Here is a 21,598-nt window from a genome sequence, read left to right as displayed (position 1 = left end):
TTTCCTCCCACAGTCCAAAGATGTGCAGGTTAGGTGAATTGGCCATTCTAAATTGACCATAGTGTTAGGTGAAGGGGTAAATGTAGGGGAATGGGTCTTGGTGGGTTGCTCTTCGGAGGGTCGCTCTTCGGAGGGTTAGTGTGGACTTGTTGGGCTGAAGGGCCTGTTTCCACACTGTAAATAATCTAATATAAAAATGGTTTGCAAGAAGGCAGTTTACCACCACCTTCTCAAAGGCAAATAGGTTGGGGCAATAAATGTTGGCCCAGCCAGCGACGCCCACAAAATGAATAGAAAAAAGCAAGTATTGTTAATATCTGGTGCAGTTAAGAGTCCTTAATAAACCTAAAAGGAGGGATGGAAGGGCTATCACACTTCCTTTTTTTTTGCATCCATCCAAAATTGTAGCCATGAAACATAACTTCCCACTAACATATTGCATGATACCTCTAATTTAACTAAACAGACAAGGGGATAGTGGGGGAAAAAATGGTCACAAAAGGTAAGTTTTAAGAAGTTTCTAAAACAAGGTAGAGGGGTTTAAGAAGGAAAGTGAAGCTTAATTCTCCGAAAAGAAGGTGGAACCATCAAAATCAAGAACCTACTTAGCTCAGAATTGGAGAAGCACGGATCTCCTACAAGGCTGGAACGTTACTTGGAAAAGCATGGAATTTTGGTGGTGGAATTTTGACACACCAGATATTAAGTCCCTTTAACAAGGAACCTATTGTAACAGTAATTTCAGCTGCAAACAAACATGTGCGTGTTGTTCCTACGCTACACAACAAACAGAAGATCAAAGTCTCTTTGGGCAACAGCAGAGGGATCAAATAGCTTCCATAACGTTCATTTTGTATGGTTAATATTGACTGAAAGGCGAATGGCTAACTCTGCGTAGCCTATTTAAAAAAAACACAGGAAATTCCAGTTTGCAGGTTGAGATTAAACAACACTAGCATTCTCCCTGTGGCTTGAGTCTAGATGTTCTGGTATGTCCAAGTAATGATTGTAAATTTAGCAAATCCATCATGGAGTGCTATTACTCTGGTTTTCTCTTCCATTTGAATCAATATTTCTTTTATGTCTACAGTAATCCCCAATGACATTTTGAGTAATTTGCCTTTATAAAGGGAGCACCCATGTTGTTTTCCTAAGAAAACCTGGACTGCCCACAATTTTGCACCCCTCAGTGTCTCCAGGGATTGACCCAAGGTAGGCTTCGGTTCCAAAGTACTCAAGGAGTCACCATCTAACACGTATCACAATGGGTCAGTTGAGCCAATGAGCTCTTTACATTTGCAGCACAGATTTGTGCTGGATTATCTGAGGGTTGATTTCAATGTAACTTGGGGACACAAAAGATGTAACACAATATGTATAGTCAGGTTAAATGGACATTTAAGAACAAGGCAGATGGAGTATTATGCGAGTATTACCAAATTAGAGAAGCAACAGAGGGATTTGAACCACCTCCAATCTGGTTCATTGAAAAATCACGATTATAGCTCTTGATAGTATTGTACACTCGGTTCTGCTATAATAGGGGTAGTTTCACTCTCGTGTAACCTCGTGTTACAAGAAAATCGCGTAATAGCAGCACCATTTAAACTAATGGGGCTGGAATCGCGTTATAACCAATACACGTTTTCAAAGTTCCTACGAAAGAAACAGTGTCCCCAATTTGTCAATCGTGTTATAGCAAATTTGCATGCTATGGCAGAACGATCTGTATTTGAAGGGAGATTTGCATTTCAAAAACACCTTTCAATTATCGTATTCTTTTGACAAGTGTAAAAAGGCAGATTAGTATTTAAAAGGCTTGAAGTCTGTAAATTTTAAAGAGCATAGAAAGTTGGCATGTCAGTACAGCATGCAATTGGACAGGCAAATGATATTTTGGCCTTTATTGCAAGAGGATTGGAAGAATGAGGAAGGGTTGCTGCAATTTTGCAGAACTTTGAGACCTCACCTGAAGAAATTAACATGGCTTGGTCTTCATGTCTGAGGAAGGATATAGTTGCATTGACAGCGATGGAGGAGATTCACTAGATTGGTTCCTGAGATGAGTGGGTTGTCCTCTAATGAGATATGGAGTACATTGGATCTATATTCTCCTTGAAACATACAAGATCCTGAAGGAGCTCGACAGGGTAGATACTGGGAAATAGTTTCCCCCTGCCAGTGGAACCTAGAACACAAAGGCTGAGCCTCAGATTAAGGAGTAAAATGAGGCAAAAACCTCTTCTCAAATGATTGCAATCCTTCAGAATTCTCTATCCTAGAAGGTTGTGGATGCTCCATTTTTTGGGGGAGGTGATGGCCTAGTAGTATTAGCGCTGGACTGTTAATCCAGAGACCCAGGAATGCCCCCGGGGCCTGGGTTTGAATCCCATCATGGCAGATGGTGGAATTTGAGTTCAATAAAAAGAAACACAATCTGGAATTACGAGTCTGATAATTACCGTGAAACCATTTTCAAGCAAAACCCATCTGGCTCACTAGCATTCTTTAGGGAAAGAAACTGCCATCCTGACCTGGTCTGCTCTGCATGTGACTCAAGACCCACAGCAACGTGGTTGACTCTTAACTGTCCTCTGTGCAATTTGGGATGGGCAATGGATGCTCGTCAGTCATGTCATCATCCCATGAAAGAGTAAAAAAAAGTTTAAGTATATAATTTTTTATTTCTTCCGCTCTCAAGGGATATAAGGAATAAGCACAAAGATGGAATTTTGGACAAAGGCCATCTATGATTGTATTAGAAGGATGGGCCTGGCTTGATGGGCTAAATGGCCTACTTCTGCTGTTATGGTCTAGGATCATCTGTGATTGTGTCAGATGCTAGTGTGGGTTTGTGAGGTTATATGATCAACTCCAGCAGTTCTTTTATATGGGTAACCATCAATATAAGGAGAGGCAGCAGAGCCATTTGAACCATCTCCACGCTGAACAGTTGAAAAGTAATGCTTCATTGCTAATGATGGAATTGTATTTGAAATGAGATTTACATTTCACATACACCTTTCATGAATTCAAGACCAATGAAGCCTTTTATTAAGAAAAAAGTACATTCACTGTCATCATGTAGGAAACAATTTATGCTAACCAGGTTGGGCTCCGTTATGACACTCCAGTAGTTGAATGTCCTGCTGTTACTACTGTCTAGACAAAGAGAATGGTTGTGTAATTGGAGTACTGGAGAGCTGCCAGTACCCATGGAAACAGATTGCAGAGTGAGACGCTGCCTTTCAGAGATGAAAACAAGAAAGAGAAATCAGAGGGGTAAAAATAACATCCCAATAAGGCTGTAATTTTGGCCAAGATAAGCTGGATGTTTTGAATTGAACAAGTGCCAAACATAAAAGTATAATTAACAGCCATAATGAGGCCACCAGGAGAAAGGATATCGTGCAGGAATGGTGCTGCACAACAACTGAAGTATTGTATGAATTTCAAAAGTGTAGACAACTGAGCTCCCTTTAACTCTGTAGCTTTAGCAGTTCCACCTTCCATAGAAATTAAACACATAGTCACAGGGAGATGAGATACATGCTTCATATCTGTTTAATATTTATTTTGCTTATTTGTTCATGAAGTCTGCTTATTGTCAAGAAGGACAGCATTTATTGCCCATTTTTGTTTGCCCTTGTAACGAGTGGCCAGTTCGGGCTATTTCAGAGGGCATTGTTGTGTCTGGAGCCACACATGGGCCAGACCAGGTAAGGACAGCAGATTTCCTTCCCTACAAGCCATTAGCAAACCAGATAAACTTTTACAGCAATCAATGTTTCACCGCACCATTGCCAAGATTAATTTTTTTAAAGGGAAGCGATGGCCTAGTGGTATTATCACTAAACTGCTTGTGCAGAGATCCAGTTAATGTCCAAAGTTAATTAAAATTAAAAAAATTTTTTTAGAAACCTGGGTTTAAATCCTGCCATGGCAGATAGTGGAACTGAATTCAACAGAAACGTGGAATTATGAGTCTTATAATGATCATGAAACAATTGTTGGGGAAAAAGCCATCTGGTTCACTAATGTCCTTTAGGGAAACAAACTACCATCCTTACCTGGGTCTGGCCTACATGTGACTCCAGACCCACAGCAATGTGGTTGACTGTTAACTGCCCTCTGGGCAATTAGGGATGGACAATAAATGCTGGCCTAGCCAGAGAAGCCTGCATCCTGCGTATGAATAAAAAACATTCTTAATTAAATTTAACAACTGAATTCAACCAATTGTCATGGTGGGATTTGAACAAAAACCACTCACAGCCTAGACCAATGGATTACTAGAAGGCTATAACATGTCAAAGTAGAAGTATGCTATTTGGCCCATTTAGTCTGCTCTGCCATTCAATAAGATCATGGCTGATTGGATAATCCTCAAATACACTTTCCCCATAACCCTTGATTCCTTTACTGATTAAAAATCAGAATCTCGTAGCCTTAAATATTCTTCTAAATGCAGTCTCGGCAGCCACCACTGGTAAAGAATTCCACAGACTCATTACCCTCTGAGAGAAAAGATTCCTCTTCCTTCTGTCTCAAATGGGTGACCCCTTACTCTGACATTTGCCCTCTGATCCCAGACTCTTCCACATAGGGACACAAATCTCTCCACACCCATCCTGTCAAGTCCGCAAAATTCTTAAGTATTTCAAAAAGGGACTCTTGTATTTTCAAACTCCAATGAGTACAGACCCAACCTACTCAACTCTCCTCATGAGGATCTCCCTTCATATCCAGAAACAAACTAATGAACTTATCTGGACCACCTCCAATATCAATACATGTTTTCTTACAAAAACCAAAACTGTTCATGGTACTCCAGATGAGATCTAACTTGCACCTTGTATAGTTCCCTATTTTTATACCCAATCCCTTTTCAATAAAGCCCAACATTCCATTTGCCTTCTCTATTACCTGCTGGACTTCCTAGATTTTTGTGATTCATGCATGAGGAATCCCAAATTCCTCTGTGCTTCGGCTTTCTGCAGTCTCTCTCCATTTAAATAATATCAAGCTCTTCCATTCCTCCTGCCAAAGAGCACAACTGCATATTTTCCGATGTTACCTCCCATCTACCAGCTTTTGCCCACTCATTTAATCTGTCTATATCCCTTTGCTAACTCTTTGCGTCATTTCAGCAGTTGCCTTCCCATATTTTTATGTCATCCACAAACTTGGCTACAGAACATTCACTTTCCTCATTCAAGTCCTGCCTATATATTGGAAATAATGGTCTCCCCAACACTGGTCACTGTGGCACTCCACTAGTGACAGGTTGCTATCCTAGAAATACTCCTTAATCGCATCACTTAGCCAGCCCTCTATCCATGCTCACATACTGCACCCAAAATCATGGGCTCTTACCTTATTAAGTAGCTGAGTGTGTGGTACCTTATTGAATGTCGTTTGAAAATTCAAACTGGTTTCCATTAAACTATCCTAACTGTAACCTCATCAAAGAAAGTTTGTCAAATTGTCAGGCATAAAGTTCTCTTCATGAAGCCGTACTGACTCTGCTTGACTATTGTGTATATTTGTAAATGCTCTGCTATTACATCCTTTAGAACAGGCTGCAACTTCTCCCCCAATAACAGCCATTGAGCTAACTGACCTGTAGTTGTCTTTAATATCCTAGGATGCAACCCATCAGGTCCAGGGGACTTATTAACCTTTAGAAGCAATGCAAGTTATTCAATGGATTTTACCACCCCCCCTTCAGATTCTTGATTATTTATTCCTTTTGGCAGTCTATTAGTTTCTTCTATAATAAAGACTAATGTCAAATATTTATTCAACTCATCTGCCATTTCCTGGCTCCCCATTAATATTTTCCCAGGCTTGTTTTGTAAGGTGTCTATGTTCACTTTGATCTATTTCCTTCTTTTTTATATATTTCAAGATTTTGTTTACCATCTTTGTCAAAGTTTGTCTTCTCCCTGCTTGTTTTGGTCAGCTTTGCTGGTTTTTAGAGCTTTCCCAATCCTTTGGCTTACCACTAATCTTTCGGTATTTGTTTTTCCAAATTGATACTATCACTAGCTTCCTTGGTTAACCATGACTGGTTTATCCCCATCATAGAGTCCATTGTGTTCCTTAGGAAATAGTTCTGCTGTGAGTCATCAACTGTTTCCTTAAAAACCTCCCCTTGTCTCTTAAATATCTTTTCAGCTAAGCCCCTCTACCCAGTCCGCTCCAGCTACCTCTGCCATATGTATTTACAGGACGTCTCTGATTTATGAATGCTCATACTTACAAACACAATTCCATGCAGGGCGTAATTTTAAATATCTGACATAAGAACATCTATCCTTACCAACAGCTGCTTTATGCTGTCTTCCTTTGTGTTTTGACTTGCGTACAAATTGACTCACAAACAGAATCCAGTCACAACCCAGGCACTGCCTGCACCCTTATTTAAGTTTAGCATAGTTGTTTCCAAGTTTGTCACTCTCAACACCTATATTGTAATTCTAAATTCTACTTTGTAATGTCACTGTTTTCAAGGAAATTTTTTACATGGAGATCATTTATTAAATCATTACGCATTACCAGATCAAAAATGGCCTGATCCCCAACTCAAGCCACAACATGACAATTGAGGAAACTGCCAAATACATTCTATGAATGCTCCCATCCACCACAGTGGCTCAGTGATTAGCACTGCTGCCTCACGGTACCAGAGACCCAAGTTCGATTCCAGCCTCGGACGACTTCTGTGTGGAGTTTGCACACTCTCCCTGTGTCTGCATGAGTTTCCTCCAGGTGCTCCGGTTTCCTCCTCACAGTCCAAAGACGTGCAGGCCAGGTGAATTGGCCATGCTAAATTGCCCCATAGTGTTCAGGGACGTGTAAGTTAGGTGTTTTCATCAGGGGTAAACGTAGGAGAATGGGCCTGGGTGGGTTACTATTTGGAGGGTCGGTGTGGACTTGTTGGACCTGTTTCCACACTGATTGTGATCTTCTTTGCCAATTTGCTTTTCTCAATCTACATGAAGATTCAAGTCACTTATGACTAATGTACTGCCTTTTGTATACATCCTCATTTGCCTCTTGTTTTATTCTCTGTTGACAGTACAGCTATGGACAAGGGCCTATACATCATTCCCATAAGTGTCTTCTTCCTCTTGTTATTTCTTACCTAGATTCCTTATGGATTCTACATCTTCTGATCTAAATCAGTTTTTGCTGAGTTACTTTTTCTGTCTTATGCTAAAAAGTTACCCCATCACCCTTCCTTCCTGCCAATCCTTCCAAAATGTCACGTACGCTTGAATATTTAGATTCCAGCTTTGACCTCCTTGTAACCACGCCTTAATAATGGCTATTAGATCATATCCATTCACCTCTATCTTTGCAGTTCATTTCTTTGTTTTGCTCCAAATGTTGTGCCTTTTGCCTTTTTATAATTTGCTTCCCCTTTGACCAATTTGCAGCTTTTTGTACACTCTGTCCTTACCTCTCCCACACTGGGTACTGAAGCTGTTGCTCTATCATGCCACCAGATCTTTTGCTTTGTAAACTGACATATCCCTATTGGACCCGACACATTAACTGTGCTTTCTTCCAACAGATGTTGTCAGACCCACTGAGTTTCTCCAGCAATTTCTGTTTTTGTTTCAGATTTTCAGCATCCACAGTTCTTTGCTTCATCAGTATTGGTGACAGTAGATGATGAACTTAAATCCATTCCTTCCACATCAATAATTGAGCACTAGCCTAAATCATCCAGTAACCTTATCATTAGAATCCCTACAGTGTGGAAGCAGGCCATTCTGCCCATCGAGTCCACACCGACCCTCCAAAGACCATACCACATAGACCACTACCCTATCCCTGTAACCCTGCATCTCCCACGGCTAATCCACTCAGCCTGGACACTGTGGGCAATTTAGCATGGCCAATCCACCTAATCCACACATCTTTGTGGAAGGAAACAGGAGCGCCCGGAGGAAACCCACACAGACATGGGGAGAGCATGCAAACTCCACACAGACAGTCACCCGAGGCTGGAATCGAACCCAGGTCCCTGGCGCTGTGAGGCAGCAGTGCTAACCACTGAACCACCCTGCCATGTCATTGTCCTCCCCTAACATTGCTTTTGCAATAATTGTTTTGGAAAAACATTCCTTAAAAAATGCACGTCAAAATTCAAAACCATTTCTACTGAAAGGAAGATGATCAGTAGTCGGAAGGCCAATGGGAAAAACAACCAAATGAGAGGCATGTTCCGAATTTACAAAACGGGCTGTTATAATCTGGAATGTGTTGCCTGAAAGGGGGGGGAGGGGTAAAATATTGGCTTTAAAAACAAACAATAGATAAATATTTCACAGGGAGAAACTCTCAGGTTTGGATTAGAAACAAAAATCAGAAATTGCTGTAAAAGCCTTATTCTGCCTTTTGTTTAGCTTTTGTTTCCTCGCATCACTCCTAGTCAAGTCGGGAGACCCTTTGTTTGCTGTACTGAGGATAACACCCCATTTCCAGCACGCTTCCTTTTGGTTAATGAAATCCTGGGAAATGTTCCACTTACGTTTAGAGCAAATGTTCACCTGCTGGTCCATTATAATGCAGAGAGCAGCGAATACAAGGCATATTGCATGTCTGATGAAAATGGCACATCATCATTGATATAATTAATAGGTTTTTGAAAAACATCTCTAAAAAATGCACGTCAAAATTTCTGCTGAAAGGAAGATGATCAGTAGTTGGAAGGCCAATGGGAAAAACAACCAGACAAGATGTATGTGTTGAATTTATAAAACGGGTTATTGTAATCTGGAACGCGTTGCCTGAAAGGAGGGTAAAATATTGGCTTTAAAAACAAACAATAGATAAATATTTCACAGGGAGAAACTCACATGTAAAGGCAGAGTCGATCACAAATGAAAACAGAAGTTGCTGGAAAAGCTTAGCGGGTCTGACAGCGGGGAGAAATCAGAATTAACGTTTCGGGTCCGGTGACCCTTCCTCAGAACTGTTCTAAGGGTCACCGGTGACCTGAAATGTTAACTCTGATTTCTCTTCACAGATGGTGTCAGATCTGTTGAGCTTTTCCAGCAACTCCTGTTCTTGTTTCTGATTTACAACATCCAGAGTTCTTTTTGTTTTTAAAGGCAGGTTCAATGGTAGCTTCAAAAACAAAAATATGGATATAAAAACTTAACGGGCAAAAAATCGCAGGTGAAGGCAGATTCGATAGTAGCTTTAAAAAGAAAATGTAAATACTTCATGGGTGAAAATTGGCAGGATTATGGGATGGAGCAAGGGTATGGGACTCAGCTGATGGTTTTTTCAGAAATCCAGCACGGACTCAATGGGCCAAACAGCTTCTGTTGCTTGTGCTGTAAGATTCTCCGATGCAATATGTGGTGTGGCTATTTTCTAACGCCTGACCCACTTCACCACCGCCACACTCAACACACAAGCCATGATGTAAAGCTTACCGTTGCCAGCATGCAGAAAATCTGAGCCAAATGCAAAAATAAATTCATCCTCAAAAAAATACTCCAACGTCTCAATGCTAAACTGTATCAGATGTGTAACTGGATCAGTCAGCACAATCCAATTGGCTGTTGCTCCTGAGTGATTTATAATTACAATAATAAGACAAATTAGGACTAGCTTATAGCACATAAATCTGACATTTCTACAGGCCAAGCTGGTAGTTAGTAAATAATGAGACATTAAATTGATCCATTTAGACGAACAATTAACAGATTAGCATTTGCAAAGGTGAGAGTGGAGGTTATTAATCACCACTTAAAACTGCATTCTCTTCATGGGCAAGACCAGGTCCATTTAACCCCAGCATTACTAGGAGCTCTAGGGAATTCAGTATTCCCTGGCCCAACCAAATCACCTTCCCGTTTTCCCGCTGCGACAATGAGAAACTGTAATAATTCGACTGAGTTGTCTAAAGCAATTATTGCTTGATTACGATGAAAGTAGTCACTTTAAGTATTTATAAATTACAAAATAGTTGTATGGAATGTGCACCAGTAACAGACCATTCAACCTAATGTGTTAATATTGGTGTTTATGCATCACCAGAGCCTCCTTCACCCTCTCTTCACCTGACTCCATCTGCATAACATTCTCATAATCAGTGATTCGAAATGTTACCTTGCTTTATTTTCTCTCCATTGCCTTTTCTGTTTTTATTTCAGAGTCCCAGCAACCTTCTCTTCCTTTCTCCTTCATGTGTTTATCCAGTGTCCCCCTTGAAGTGCCTTTATACTTTCCATTGCAACTAATCTTTAAGGTTGGAAACACACATTTCCCAGTTCTAAAGCCTGTTGGTTTGACCCATTCCATTTGCATTCCATTTCATGTACTTTCTAACCGTTGTAACTTTAATTTGACATGAGTCCAAGATCCCACAGTGCAGCGTTGGTTATGTCCTGAAGGTTAGACATTGGAAAATGTAGCTACAGTCCGGTCTGGTGAGGACACACATCCCAGAGAAGGAATACAGTCAATAAAAGGGGAGAACAGCCAGTCTGGTAATAAGTACGTACCATTCGATGCAGTCGGATAAATTCTCGAGCGTCACCTTTAGCCCAAGGAGGAAGGATCACATCACCGAGGGTAGTCCCATCCTGCATGGAACCTGCAAATATATTGGCACACAGTTAGAATGCTGGGTCTTATTAATATGGGCAAATAGTATACACTTTGTATCTAAATTAACAAATAGTTAAACACTAGAAGCAGCTCCAAACAGATTTGGAAGTCTATACTTTTCTTTTAATTCAATCACAGGAAGAGGGCATTGAGCCAGCATTTATTGCCCAGAGGGCAATTCAGAGTCAACCACATTGCTGTGGGTTTGGAGTCACATGTCGGCCAGACCAGGTAGGGATGGCAATTTCCTTCCCTAAAGGACATTAATGAATAAGATGGGTTTTTCCTGACAATTGACAATTGATTCATGGTCATCATTAGACTCTTAATTCCAGATTTTTATTAAATTCAGATTTCGCCATGTGCCATGACAGGATTCAAATTCAAGTTTCCAGAAGATTCTCTTGATGGAGAGGAATAATACCACTAGGCCATTACCTCTCCTAGGTACACGTCTATATGCACTGATCATTAAAATATTACGGCCAGGTGCGGAAAATGATCAAAAATGCTAATGGATTGCTGACGTTAATGTCCAGAGGACTGGTTTAGAGGAGCTGTCACTGCTATACAAACCCTGTGTAGATCACAGCTATAGTACAGCGGGCAGTTCTTGACAAGGCTACACTGACCTTGAGAGAGTGTCATGTACATTTATCAGGATCCTCCTTGGACTTCAAGAGTTAAACTCTGAAGAGAGATTACTTTGTATTCTCTCAAAGCTAAAAGGGTGCATGAGGGTTCAAGATATTAGCGGCATTGATAGGAACGTTTCCTCTATACTGGGGTGCACAGTCCCTTTGAGATTCCTCCATGGTTCCAAGCATGATTGGTGTGCTAATGCATTGACTTCAGGTTTTAACAGTCGGTGGGAGATAGGGAGGACTGCAGATGCTGGAGAAGTCAGAGTCGATAAAGTGTGGAGCTGGAAAAGCACAGCAGGTCAGGCAGCGTCAGAAAATCAACAGAGTCAATGTTTCGGGCCTAAGCCCTTCATCAGGACTGGGGAGAGGGAAGGGGGCTGAGAAATAAATTGAGTGGGATGGGGCTAGGGGAAAGGTCGTTGGGATGGTGATAGGTAGGCAAAGGTGATTGTGATCAGTCGGTGGGGATGGTGGAGCGGATGGAATGGGAAGGAAGATGGACAGGTAGGTCAGGTCAAGAGGGTGGTGCCGAGTCGGAGGGTTGGATCTGGGATGGGGGGGGGGAGATTTGGTAACTAGTGAATTCAATGTGATTGTAGGCTCCTGTGGCGGAAGGTGAGGTGTTACTTCTCCAGTTTTAACAGCAGGTACCACACACAAGCATTGGAATTCCACACACCAAAATAAACAACTGAGAGTGAGTACTGTTGTTAGGTTAGACAGCATAAAGGAAGATGCTCCTGGTAGTTGGACGTCAGTCAACTTAACTCCAGGACATCTCTATAGGAGTTCCTCAGGGTACTGTTCTAGGCCCAACCATCTTGGGCTGCTTCATTGATGACTTTCCTTCATAAAGTCAGAAGTAGGGATGTTCACCAACTATTGTACAATTTGTGACTCGTCAGATACAAAAGCAGGCCAAGTCAAAATACTGCAAGGACCTGGACAATACTTAGGCTTGGGCTTGGGCTTATGAGTAGCATGTCCTATTCACACCACACAACTGCCAAGCAAAGGTCATTCCCAACGAAAAAAATCCCGCCATCACCCTTGACATTCAAGGAAGTAATCACCACTGATTCCCAAACAAACATGCCATTGACCAGAGACTGAACTGGACTGGCTATGTAAATATTCTGGCTAATAGAGTAAATCAAAAGCCAAAGATTTTGCAGTGAGTAATTCATTTCTTGACTCCCCAAAGCCTTTCCTCTATCTACATGGTACAAGTCAGGAATGTGATGGAATACTCCCCATTTGCCTACTGGGTGCAATTGCAACAACATGCAAGAACTTCAACACCACCCAGGACAAAGCAGCCTGATCAAATGGTGCCTTATTCATCACCTTTAACATCCAGTCCCTTCAGCACCAACACACAATGACAGCAATGCGTGTGCCCTCTACCAGATATGCTGGAATATCTCAGACATCTCAGCAAGGCTTCTCTGACAGCACCTTCCAAACCCGTGACCTCTACCATCTGGAAGGCCAAGGGCAAGAGATTCATGGGAACACTGTCACCTACAATTCCCCCTCTGAGCCACATACCTCCTGACTGGGAAAAAAAAATTGCTGTTCCTTTGCAGTTGCTGGGTCAAAATCCTCAAACTCCCTCTGCAACAGCATGCTGAGGACTGCAGCGGTTCAAGAAGGCAGCTCACCACCGCCTTCTTCAGGTCAACCCGAGAAGAACAGTCAATGCACGCCTAGCCAGAGACATCGACATCCCATCAATGATTTTTAAAAAACTATTTCCTCTGGTTTGGAAGTGTACCAATAGAGAATGTAGCTGAGAATGGAGCCCAGCTCTTCTGCTAGGAAACACTTCTGCACACAGAGGATTGTAAACATTTGGAGCTTAAGAAACAGTAAGTGACATTAAGTTTATTCCTAATTTTAAGTCTGAGATTCATAGGTTTTTGTTATACAAAGGCTTTAAGAATTTTAGAGCAAAGGTAAGGATATATGGCACTCAGTTAAAGATCAACCATAATCTCACTGAACAGTGGATATGACGCGATGCTGAATAGTCTCCAATGCACCTCTGTGAATCTACCCCTTAGATAGCAGGAAGCCCCAGTTCTAGCCCGCCTTTGGTCCAGCTGAGAGGATGTTGAGACCATTGTACACTGTACAAACCATCCATCCTTCTTGTAATAACAGCATTATCATGAGTCCTGTAAACAGTCACAGATACACAAACCCTGCTTCAGATCCACGAAAAGGCAGTATTACTATCTGGATCTGATTCCACAATGTACTATTTTTAAGGAGAGGTAACTTCTAATGGGATAAGCACATCAAGTTGGTGTTTCTGAACCAGATCCTTTCAGGATAGGAATTCATTCATGGCAGATTGAGAGGTGACCTTGCAGAGGCTTATAAAGTCAAGATTGGCATAGATAAGGTGAATAGCAAAGGTTTCTTCCCCAGGGTGGCTGAGTCCAAAACTAGAGGGTATAGGTTTACAGTGAGACAGGAAAGATTCAAAAGGGATCTAACAGGCAATTTGCTCACCCAGAGTGTGGTGAATGTATGGAATGAGCTGCCAGAGCAGGAGGTGGAGGCTGGTACAATTATAACATTCAAAACGCATTCGGATGGGTATATGAATAGGAAGGGTTTGGAGAGATATGGGCCAAGTGTCGGCAAATGGGATGAGTTCAGTTTAGGAAACCTGGTCAATTTTGCCAAATAGGTCTGAAGGGTCTGTTTCCAAGCTGTACAACTCTATGACTATAAATTGGTGGTCAAAGTGATTGAATATCGATGAAAACTTAACCAATCAAATCAAACTGAGCTCTGAAATCTCAGCACCCCTATTGCCAGTCAGTGTTTTTCAGTAGGCCCTAACTCATAATACGGAATCTTTGATACAAAGCTGACTCAGTGGCAACACCAAAACGTGGTAGGAAATATGCACAATCAATATTGAAAATCACATATTTTGCTAAAAATTTTTTTATGGATTACGAAGAGTTCTTTGCGTCCCAATTTTTAGTGTTGACTTTGTGGCAACTTTTACAAAGCTGTGTACGTTCAGTATGATTGGTTTTGATTCTGAGCAATCTGGCACACTGGGCTTGGCACCACCCTCCACACACTGTGCCCACCCTGAAAATCACCTGTGCAAAATGGTAAATATCTCAGGAACTGAGCAAAGCTCCCAATGTGCACCGTGGGGATTTAATTAAAAAACAGGGGCTGGCACCCAACAGTACACGGAGGCAAATGCACAATGTTACACTGTTATTCCCCCTTAGCTCATCTGAAAAAGCACAGCAGGTCTGGCAGCATCCGAGGATGGTGATAGGTTGGAGAGGAGGGTGGAGCAGCTAGGTGGGAAGGAAGGTGGACAGGTCGGCCAGTTCAAGAGGGCGGCGCCGAGTTGGAGGCCCTCAGGCTGACCACTTCAACTCCCCTCTGACTTCAGCAAGAACATCCAAGTCCTGGGCCTCCTCCACCAACAAATCCAAACCATCTGATGCCTGCAGGAAGAACCACCTCATCTTCGGCCTTGGGATCCTCCAACTACATGGCATCAACATTGGCTTCACCAGTTTCCAAATCTTCCATCCCTCCATCTTATCCCAGATCTAACCTTACAACATGGCACACTCTGTCCTCTCTGTCCATCTTCCTTCCCACCTATCCGCTCCACCCCCTCCCACCCGCCACCTGCATCCACCTATCGCCTTCCCAGCTACCTCTCCCCCACCCCCACCCTCCTATTTATCTCTCCACATTCCTAATAAAGAGCTTATGTCCCAAATGTCGATTCTCCTGGTCCTCGGATGCTGCCTGACATGCTGTGCTTTTCCAGCGCCACACTTTTTGCCCCTTAGCTTGGCAACTGGCCAAACATCTTCCCGATGCCTTGCAAGGGATTCACAACTAATTGCAACCATCCAAATGAATCCACATTCCTAATAAAGAGCTTATGTCCCAAATGTCGATTCTCCTGGTCCTCGGATGCTGCCTGACATGCTGTGCTTTTCCAGCTCCACACTTTTTTGCCCCTTAGCTTGGCAACTGGCCAAACATCTTCCCGATGCCATGCAAGGGATTCACAACTAATTGCAACCATCCAAATGAAACTGGGGTTCAGGTCTTCTGGAAATGCTTTCTGCGACCTTTGCGTGTGTCTGGTTAATAATGTACATGTTAAATACTACATAGGATGTGAGAAAAGAACATGAATTTGTGGACAACATTCATGCCCCATTGTTACCATACCATAAGAGCAGGGTGTAGGTATATAGCTCCTTGAAACTGGAAGAGAGGGTGGTAAAGAAGGCATTTGCTTTCACACTTGCTTTCACTGGTCAGAGCACTGAGTATAGGAGTTGGGATGTCATGTTGTGGCTGTACAGATCACTTTCAGAACACTGCATATAATTCTGATCACCCTTCGTTAGGAAGGATATTGTGAAATCCCTGCATTTGTTTGAGTGCTGTTGTTGCAACGGTTTCTCACATTTTCTCTCACATACCAAATTCGAGGCCATTACGGTTAAGCAGGAAATCAGGCAGGTAGAAGAACTCTGGGATCAGCTCTCTGACATCGCTCATGTTGTCTCTGGAGGATGACTCCCACTCTTTCTTGATGCTGAAGAACATCCTGTCCGCCACGTCGAAACATCCCCCCTGCAAACATTCAACATCCTTAATAATAACACTTTAAAACCATTCCCCAAATTGTCAGGCTTTTGCAACCCTCCCTGCTCCCCACCCCCACAACCCTATTCAATGTTCTCATTTATGTCCACTATTAAAGCAATATGGAATTGTCAATCATCTTCTCCGAATCTTCTTGTGAACTGGAAGATTCCCTCTTTGTTGACAGTTGCCAACTCTGTTAGAATGCATTGAGGTTTCATCGCATGAACACTTGATTCCAACTGCCCTGTTCACTTGTATAACCTCTTTGGTCGTGTTTTGGTTTGTTGTTTTGCCAGGATAACAATACTAAAGAGGGCTTCATTGAGATGAGCATTCCTCCACTTTTCCTACAGCAGAGGTCTAGAAGTCAGTCATTAGAGAAAGAATGTCACAAAGATGTCTGCAGTGCCAGCCCAATTGTTCTTTTCCATACAACGTCCTGTGTATCTGCTATGCTTGACCTTCTAGACAGAAATAGCCATGGGTCTGGAAGGTACTTTGTAAGAATCTTTAGTGAATTTCTGCAGTGCATCTTGTAGATAGTATACACTGCTGCTACTGAGTGTCGGTGGTAGAGGGAGTGGATGTTTGTGGATGTAGTGCCAATCAAATGGGCTGCTTTGTCCTAGATAGTGCCAAGCTTCTTAAGCATTGTTGGAGCTGCACCCACCCAGGCAACTATTCCATCACACTTCTGATTATGACATTAAAGGTGTTACATAAATAGAAGTCATTCACTCTGCTTCAATAACATGTTGCGGCATCATGTTCCAACATTTATATATTTGTTGGGTAGAGGTATTTCTCTTGATCCCTTCTTTAGCATATCCCCATAAGTGGAAACATTTTTCCCCCATGAATACCCCATAAAACTCTTCCATTATCTTAAAATATTCCATTCAGTTATCCCTCCAGTCTTCCCTTTTCTGAAAGGAAAAGGGCCCAGCCTGTTCAGCATTCCTAAACATTCACAAACTCTGACGTTTGGATATGATTCTCTAGAGAAATGTTTTATTGCTATTCTGCCAAAAATGAACAGAAACGAGAAACAAGTTACATTCTCTCTCACTATTTCCACTTAGCAAAAAAACTTGTTCTGTTTTAATTCTTGACTTTTGGCTGGCAGGTTCAAGATCCAGCTGGATGACCATTGAACCCCACAAATCGAAATTTGTGTTTCTTGTAACTCAGTCGCACTCTCCAAAATGTGCTGCGCTGGCGCATTGTCAAAAGTTGGACGCTGAGCCCCACTTCAGGAGGTACCAGGGCAAATGACCAGAAACTTGTTCAAAGAGGAAGGGGGAGGTAGAGAAATGGGAGGTTTAAAGTTTCAGTGCTTGGGACAAACAGTTGGAGTTGAAAAATGTGTTGCTGGAAAAGCGCAGCAGGTCAGGCAGCAGTTGGAGGCCCAGTTTCAAATGGTGGAAGAATTAAACTTGATGCACAGAGGGCTAGATTTGGAGCCATGCAGAGATCTCAGAGGGCTGTAGCTTAGGTTACAGAGTAAGGAAGGGATTTGTGAACCGTGATGAGGCCACAGAAGGATAAGAGTATACATTGTTGTTCATATCTCAACTCTAACTTGACCGCGGAGTCACTACATACACTCTCAGATGATCAGACCCATTCAAATTTGTCCTGCATTCACTTACTTCCTGTAAATTGATGTTGATGATCATAGAATCCCTACAGCGTGGAAGGAGCATATTCAGCCCATTGAATCCACACCCTCCTAAAAGCATCCCAACCCAGATCCACATCCCTACACTATCTGCATAACCCCACATTTCCTATGGCTATTCCACATAGCCTGAACATCCCTGAACACTATGGGTAATTTAGCATGGCCAATCCACCCAACCTGCACATCTTTGGACTGCTGGAGGAAACCCACTCAGACACGGGGAGAATGTGCAAACACTACACAGTCGCCCGAGAGTGGAATCGAACCCAGGTCTCTGGCATTGTGAGGCAACAGTGCTAACCACTGAGCCACCGTGAGGCCACAACCCTGTGTGCTATTTGCTGCTGTTGCCGTGGTGAGTGGGGCCTTCTGCCATCGGCTAAGAGAGGATTGTCTAATCACAGAGGTTTCTATTGTATGTTGTACTAACAAATGTTCAGGTAGTCATTATTGAACCAACTTTGATTACTCCTCCCCACCAGAGAGGGCAGTGTAACAAGATACTCCAATCTCATGATAAACCACAATTTGCATTATTTGATTTTCTTCTGATCTGATGATTTTGGTAACAAAAATTATAATTGTACATTGTTACAAGACCATGGAGACCAGCTTTGACATCTGGACCTTGCTGAACCCCATAACAATCCCTTCATTTCGCTGCAAGAGGAGAGGATTTACCCTCCTTCAGGCCCGGTTCCTCCATTGCCATGGAGATTTGGGGTCCCAACATGTCCAGTGTCAACATTGGGCTCTTGGAATCCAGTACATATCAGAGCTTTCACGACATATAGATTTCCAGAAAGAAAATGTGACAGAAGCATAGAATGAAAAAGGGGCATGAGTAGGCCATTTGGCCCTTTGAGCCGGCTCTGTCATTCAATATGACTGTGGCTGATCTGCTGTCTCAATATCAAAGTCCCACTTTCTCCCCATAACTCTTGATGCCTTTAAAATCTAAAAAATGTATCAATTCTTTTCTTGATCGTGCCACCACAGTCTTCTGTGGCGGTGAATTCCACAAGTTGACAAAAAAAAATGGTGTCCTCCCCTCAATCCAAAATGGCCCATCCCAGGTCCTGAGACTGTGATCACTGGTTCTGGACTCCGAGACCAGGGTGAAACATCCTTTGCACAGGGCAGGGGAGGTGGGGGTGTAGGGGGGAGAGCTGGCAATGGTCAGAGCTTTAGGGTTCAGACAAAAACTGGGGGACAGGTGACCCAAGAGGATTATGGGATGCTGCATTCGGGAGATGCTGCTGTGAGGGAAGGCAAGACTGGAACTCACAGATGGTGGCGCTGTGACTTGACTTTTGCACTCAATAAATACAATAGTGCTGCACTATTGTGCAGTTTAACAGCTATAAACCCACCATCTGTTAAACAAAATCAAGTAATTAGACAACAGTGTCTGCTTTGTGACCACAACTAGGTCAATGTCACGAGAAGTGATTACCCCATTCCTCTTTCGCCATTAATCTTCCCAGTGCTACTGTTAAGATGTGAATATCAAATTCCATTCTAATCTATTGCTAATACTCTTCCAGGTCTTTTCTCTGTTTGCCGTTGATGGTAGATTGTAACTTTCCCATTCGCTTTTTATTATATTGGAGCTTTTCTTTAACACCTCAGGGCCATTTTTATTAAATTTTACCAGCAACATCCAGCTCCTCCTAAGCCAAGTTTTATTACATTTTATTGTCTTCCTGCAGCTCCTTCAGGCAGTCTTTGCTTTTTACTATTTCTCTTTAATTCTCCATGCCCACTGCTCAGGAAGATTTGGAAATCTCACTCTGCGATTTCTAGCCTGTTAGACTCATAGCTGTCTCATTGGAAGGAACATATTGCCAGCTTTAAATCCTTCGTTGTACATTGCACCTCTCTAGATTATAGCTTTTTTATTCCACACCGTTTAGCATCGTTGATAAAAGAAAATATACAGCCAGGATTCCTCAACCGGAGTTGGGTAGGGTTGGGGTCAACGGCTCAACTGGGATCCCGAGCTAAGGTTTCGGAGTTGGGAGCTCAAGGGCAGGAATGGCTGCTATGCAGTGCTGAGGTGAGGCAGCCGTGCTCCCATTCCACAGGTCCCCACGCGCTCTCATGCCCTTTCACAATCCCCGTCCTCCCTTTCTACAGTTCTCGCCCTCCTGCCCCACCCTCACAGCTCCCGATTGGGGCTCACGGCAATCCTCAACCTCCAGGTGAGATTACAGGAGGAACTTGTTCAGGGAGCACCATTTAATCTGGATTAATTTACCGATCCTACAACCCTTTGTCTTCTATTCCTTTTTGGTTTGCAGCTTGGTCACGACAGGCACAGTTAAGGAGACTACACACTTAATGTCATAGTTAAAAATTACACAACACCACATTATAGTCCAATAGTTTATTTAGAAGCACTAGCTTTCAGAGCACTGCTTCTTCATTAAGTGGTTGACACCTGATGAGGGAGTGTCGCTCTGAAAGCTAGTGTTCCAAATAAACCTGTTGGACTATAACCTGGTGATGTGTAATTTTTAACTTTTAACACCCCAGTCCAACACCAGCACTTCCACATCATTTACCGTCATGTTATTCCTTGGTAGGGCACAGTAATTTAAACACTGTGACACTTTATTCCCAATTGCAACTATTTCATAGAATCCCTACAGTGCGGAAACAGGCCATTAGGCCCATTAAGTCCACACCAACCCTCTGAAGAGGCTGGCCCCCATCCAAGCCCTGTAACCTGCATTTCCCATGACTAAGCCACCTAGCTTACATACCCCTGGGCACTACGAGGTAATTTAGCCTGGCCAATCCACTTAACCTGCACATCTTTGGTCTGTGGGAGGAAACCAGAACATCTGGATGAAACTCACACAGACACGGGGGAAATGTGCAAACTCCACACAGACAGTCGCCCGAGGAGGGAATCAAACCCGGGTCCCTGGCGCTGTGAGGCAGCATTGCTAACTACTGGGCCACCATGCTGTGAAAGATACTTTCTCAGACTACATTTTGGGGAATGCAATTTTACAGAGGGGGCACTGACGAAATTTGGAAAAGTTTCGAATTGACTTATTTTCAATCCGTTAGTACTACAGTCACTCTGAATCGTATCATTTTGAATTGTGGTCACTCTCTCTCTTACGGCAGAACACACAAAGACAAAAATCCTGGTGCTGAACATAACCAATATTTTTGGGAAAGCATATCTTAGCAGGACGTATATACTTAATGGTAAGGTCCTAGGGAGTGTTGCTGAACAAAGAGACCTTGGAGTGCAGGTTCATAGCTCCTTGAAAGTGGAGTCGCAGGTAGATAGGACAGTGAAGAAGGCATTTTGTATGCTTTCCTCTGTTGAACAGGTCATGTTGCAATTATACAGGATATTGGTTAGGCCACTTTTGGAATATTGCAATTCTGGTCTCCTTCCTATCAGAAGGATGTTCTGAAACTTGAAAGGTTCAGAAAAGATTTACAAGGATGTTGCCAGGGTTTGCGGATTTGAGCTATGGGGAGATGTTGAATGGGCTGGCGCTGTTTTCGCTGGAGCTTTGGAGGCTGAGGGGTGACCTTATAGAAATTTATAAAATCATGAGGGGACATGGATAGGGTAAATAGACAAGGTCCCTTCCCTGGGGTGGGGGAGTCCAGAACTAGAGGGCAAGGTGTAGGGTGAGAGGGGAAAGATATAAAAGAGACCTAAGGGGCAACATTTTCATTCAGAGGGTGGTACGTGTATGGAATGAGGATGTGGTGGTGGCTGGTACAATTACAACATTTAAAAGGCATTTGGGTGGGTATATGAATGGGGTTTAGAGGGATATGGGCTCAGTGCTGACAGATGGGACTAGATTAGGTTAGCATATCTGGTCGGCATGGACGGGTTGGACCGAAGGGTCTGTTTCTGTGCTGTACCTATGTTTCTATGACTCTATAACCTAAGTGACAAGAGACCAACTGATGAATACCATCTGCA

The 21,598-nt window shown here is 42.8% G+C and overlaps 1 protein-coding gene across 3 annotated transcripts in view; it reads right to left on the bottom strand.

Annotated features, from left to right (window-relative positions):
• wdfy4 (WDFY family member 4) overlaps positions 1-21,598 on the bottom strand; it is a 318,819-nt gene that overhangs the window by 37,054 nt on the left and 260,167 nt on the right. For all 3 annotated transcript variants that reach the window (XM_043678828.1, XM_043678827.1, XM_043678830.1), the window contains exons 52-53: positions 15,779-15,932; positions 10,533-10,624 (exon numbers count right to left, since the gene is read on the bottom strand). In XM_043678828.1, the coding sequence (XP_043534763.1) occupies positions 10,533-10,624; positions 15,779-15,932 (246 nt within the window). The remainder of the gene's footprint in view (positions 1-10,532; positions 10,625-15,778; positions 15,933-21,598) is intronic.

Source organism: Chiloscyllium plagiosum, chromosome 38, assembly GCF_004010195.1.
Source record: "Chiloscyllium plagiosum isolate BGI_BamShark_2017 chromosome 38, ASM401019v2, whole genome shotgun sequence".
Taxonomy (NCBI): Eukaryota; Metazoa; Chordata; class Chondrichthyes; order Orectolobiformes; family Hemiscylliidae; genus Chiloscyllium; species Chiloscyllium plagiosum.
Note: the sequence above shows the minus strand (reverse complement) of the source record. Positions and strands in the feature narration are given on the sequence as shown.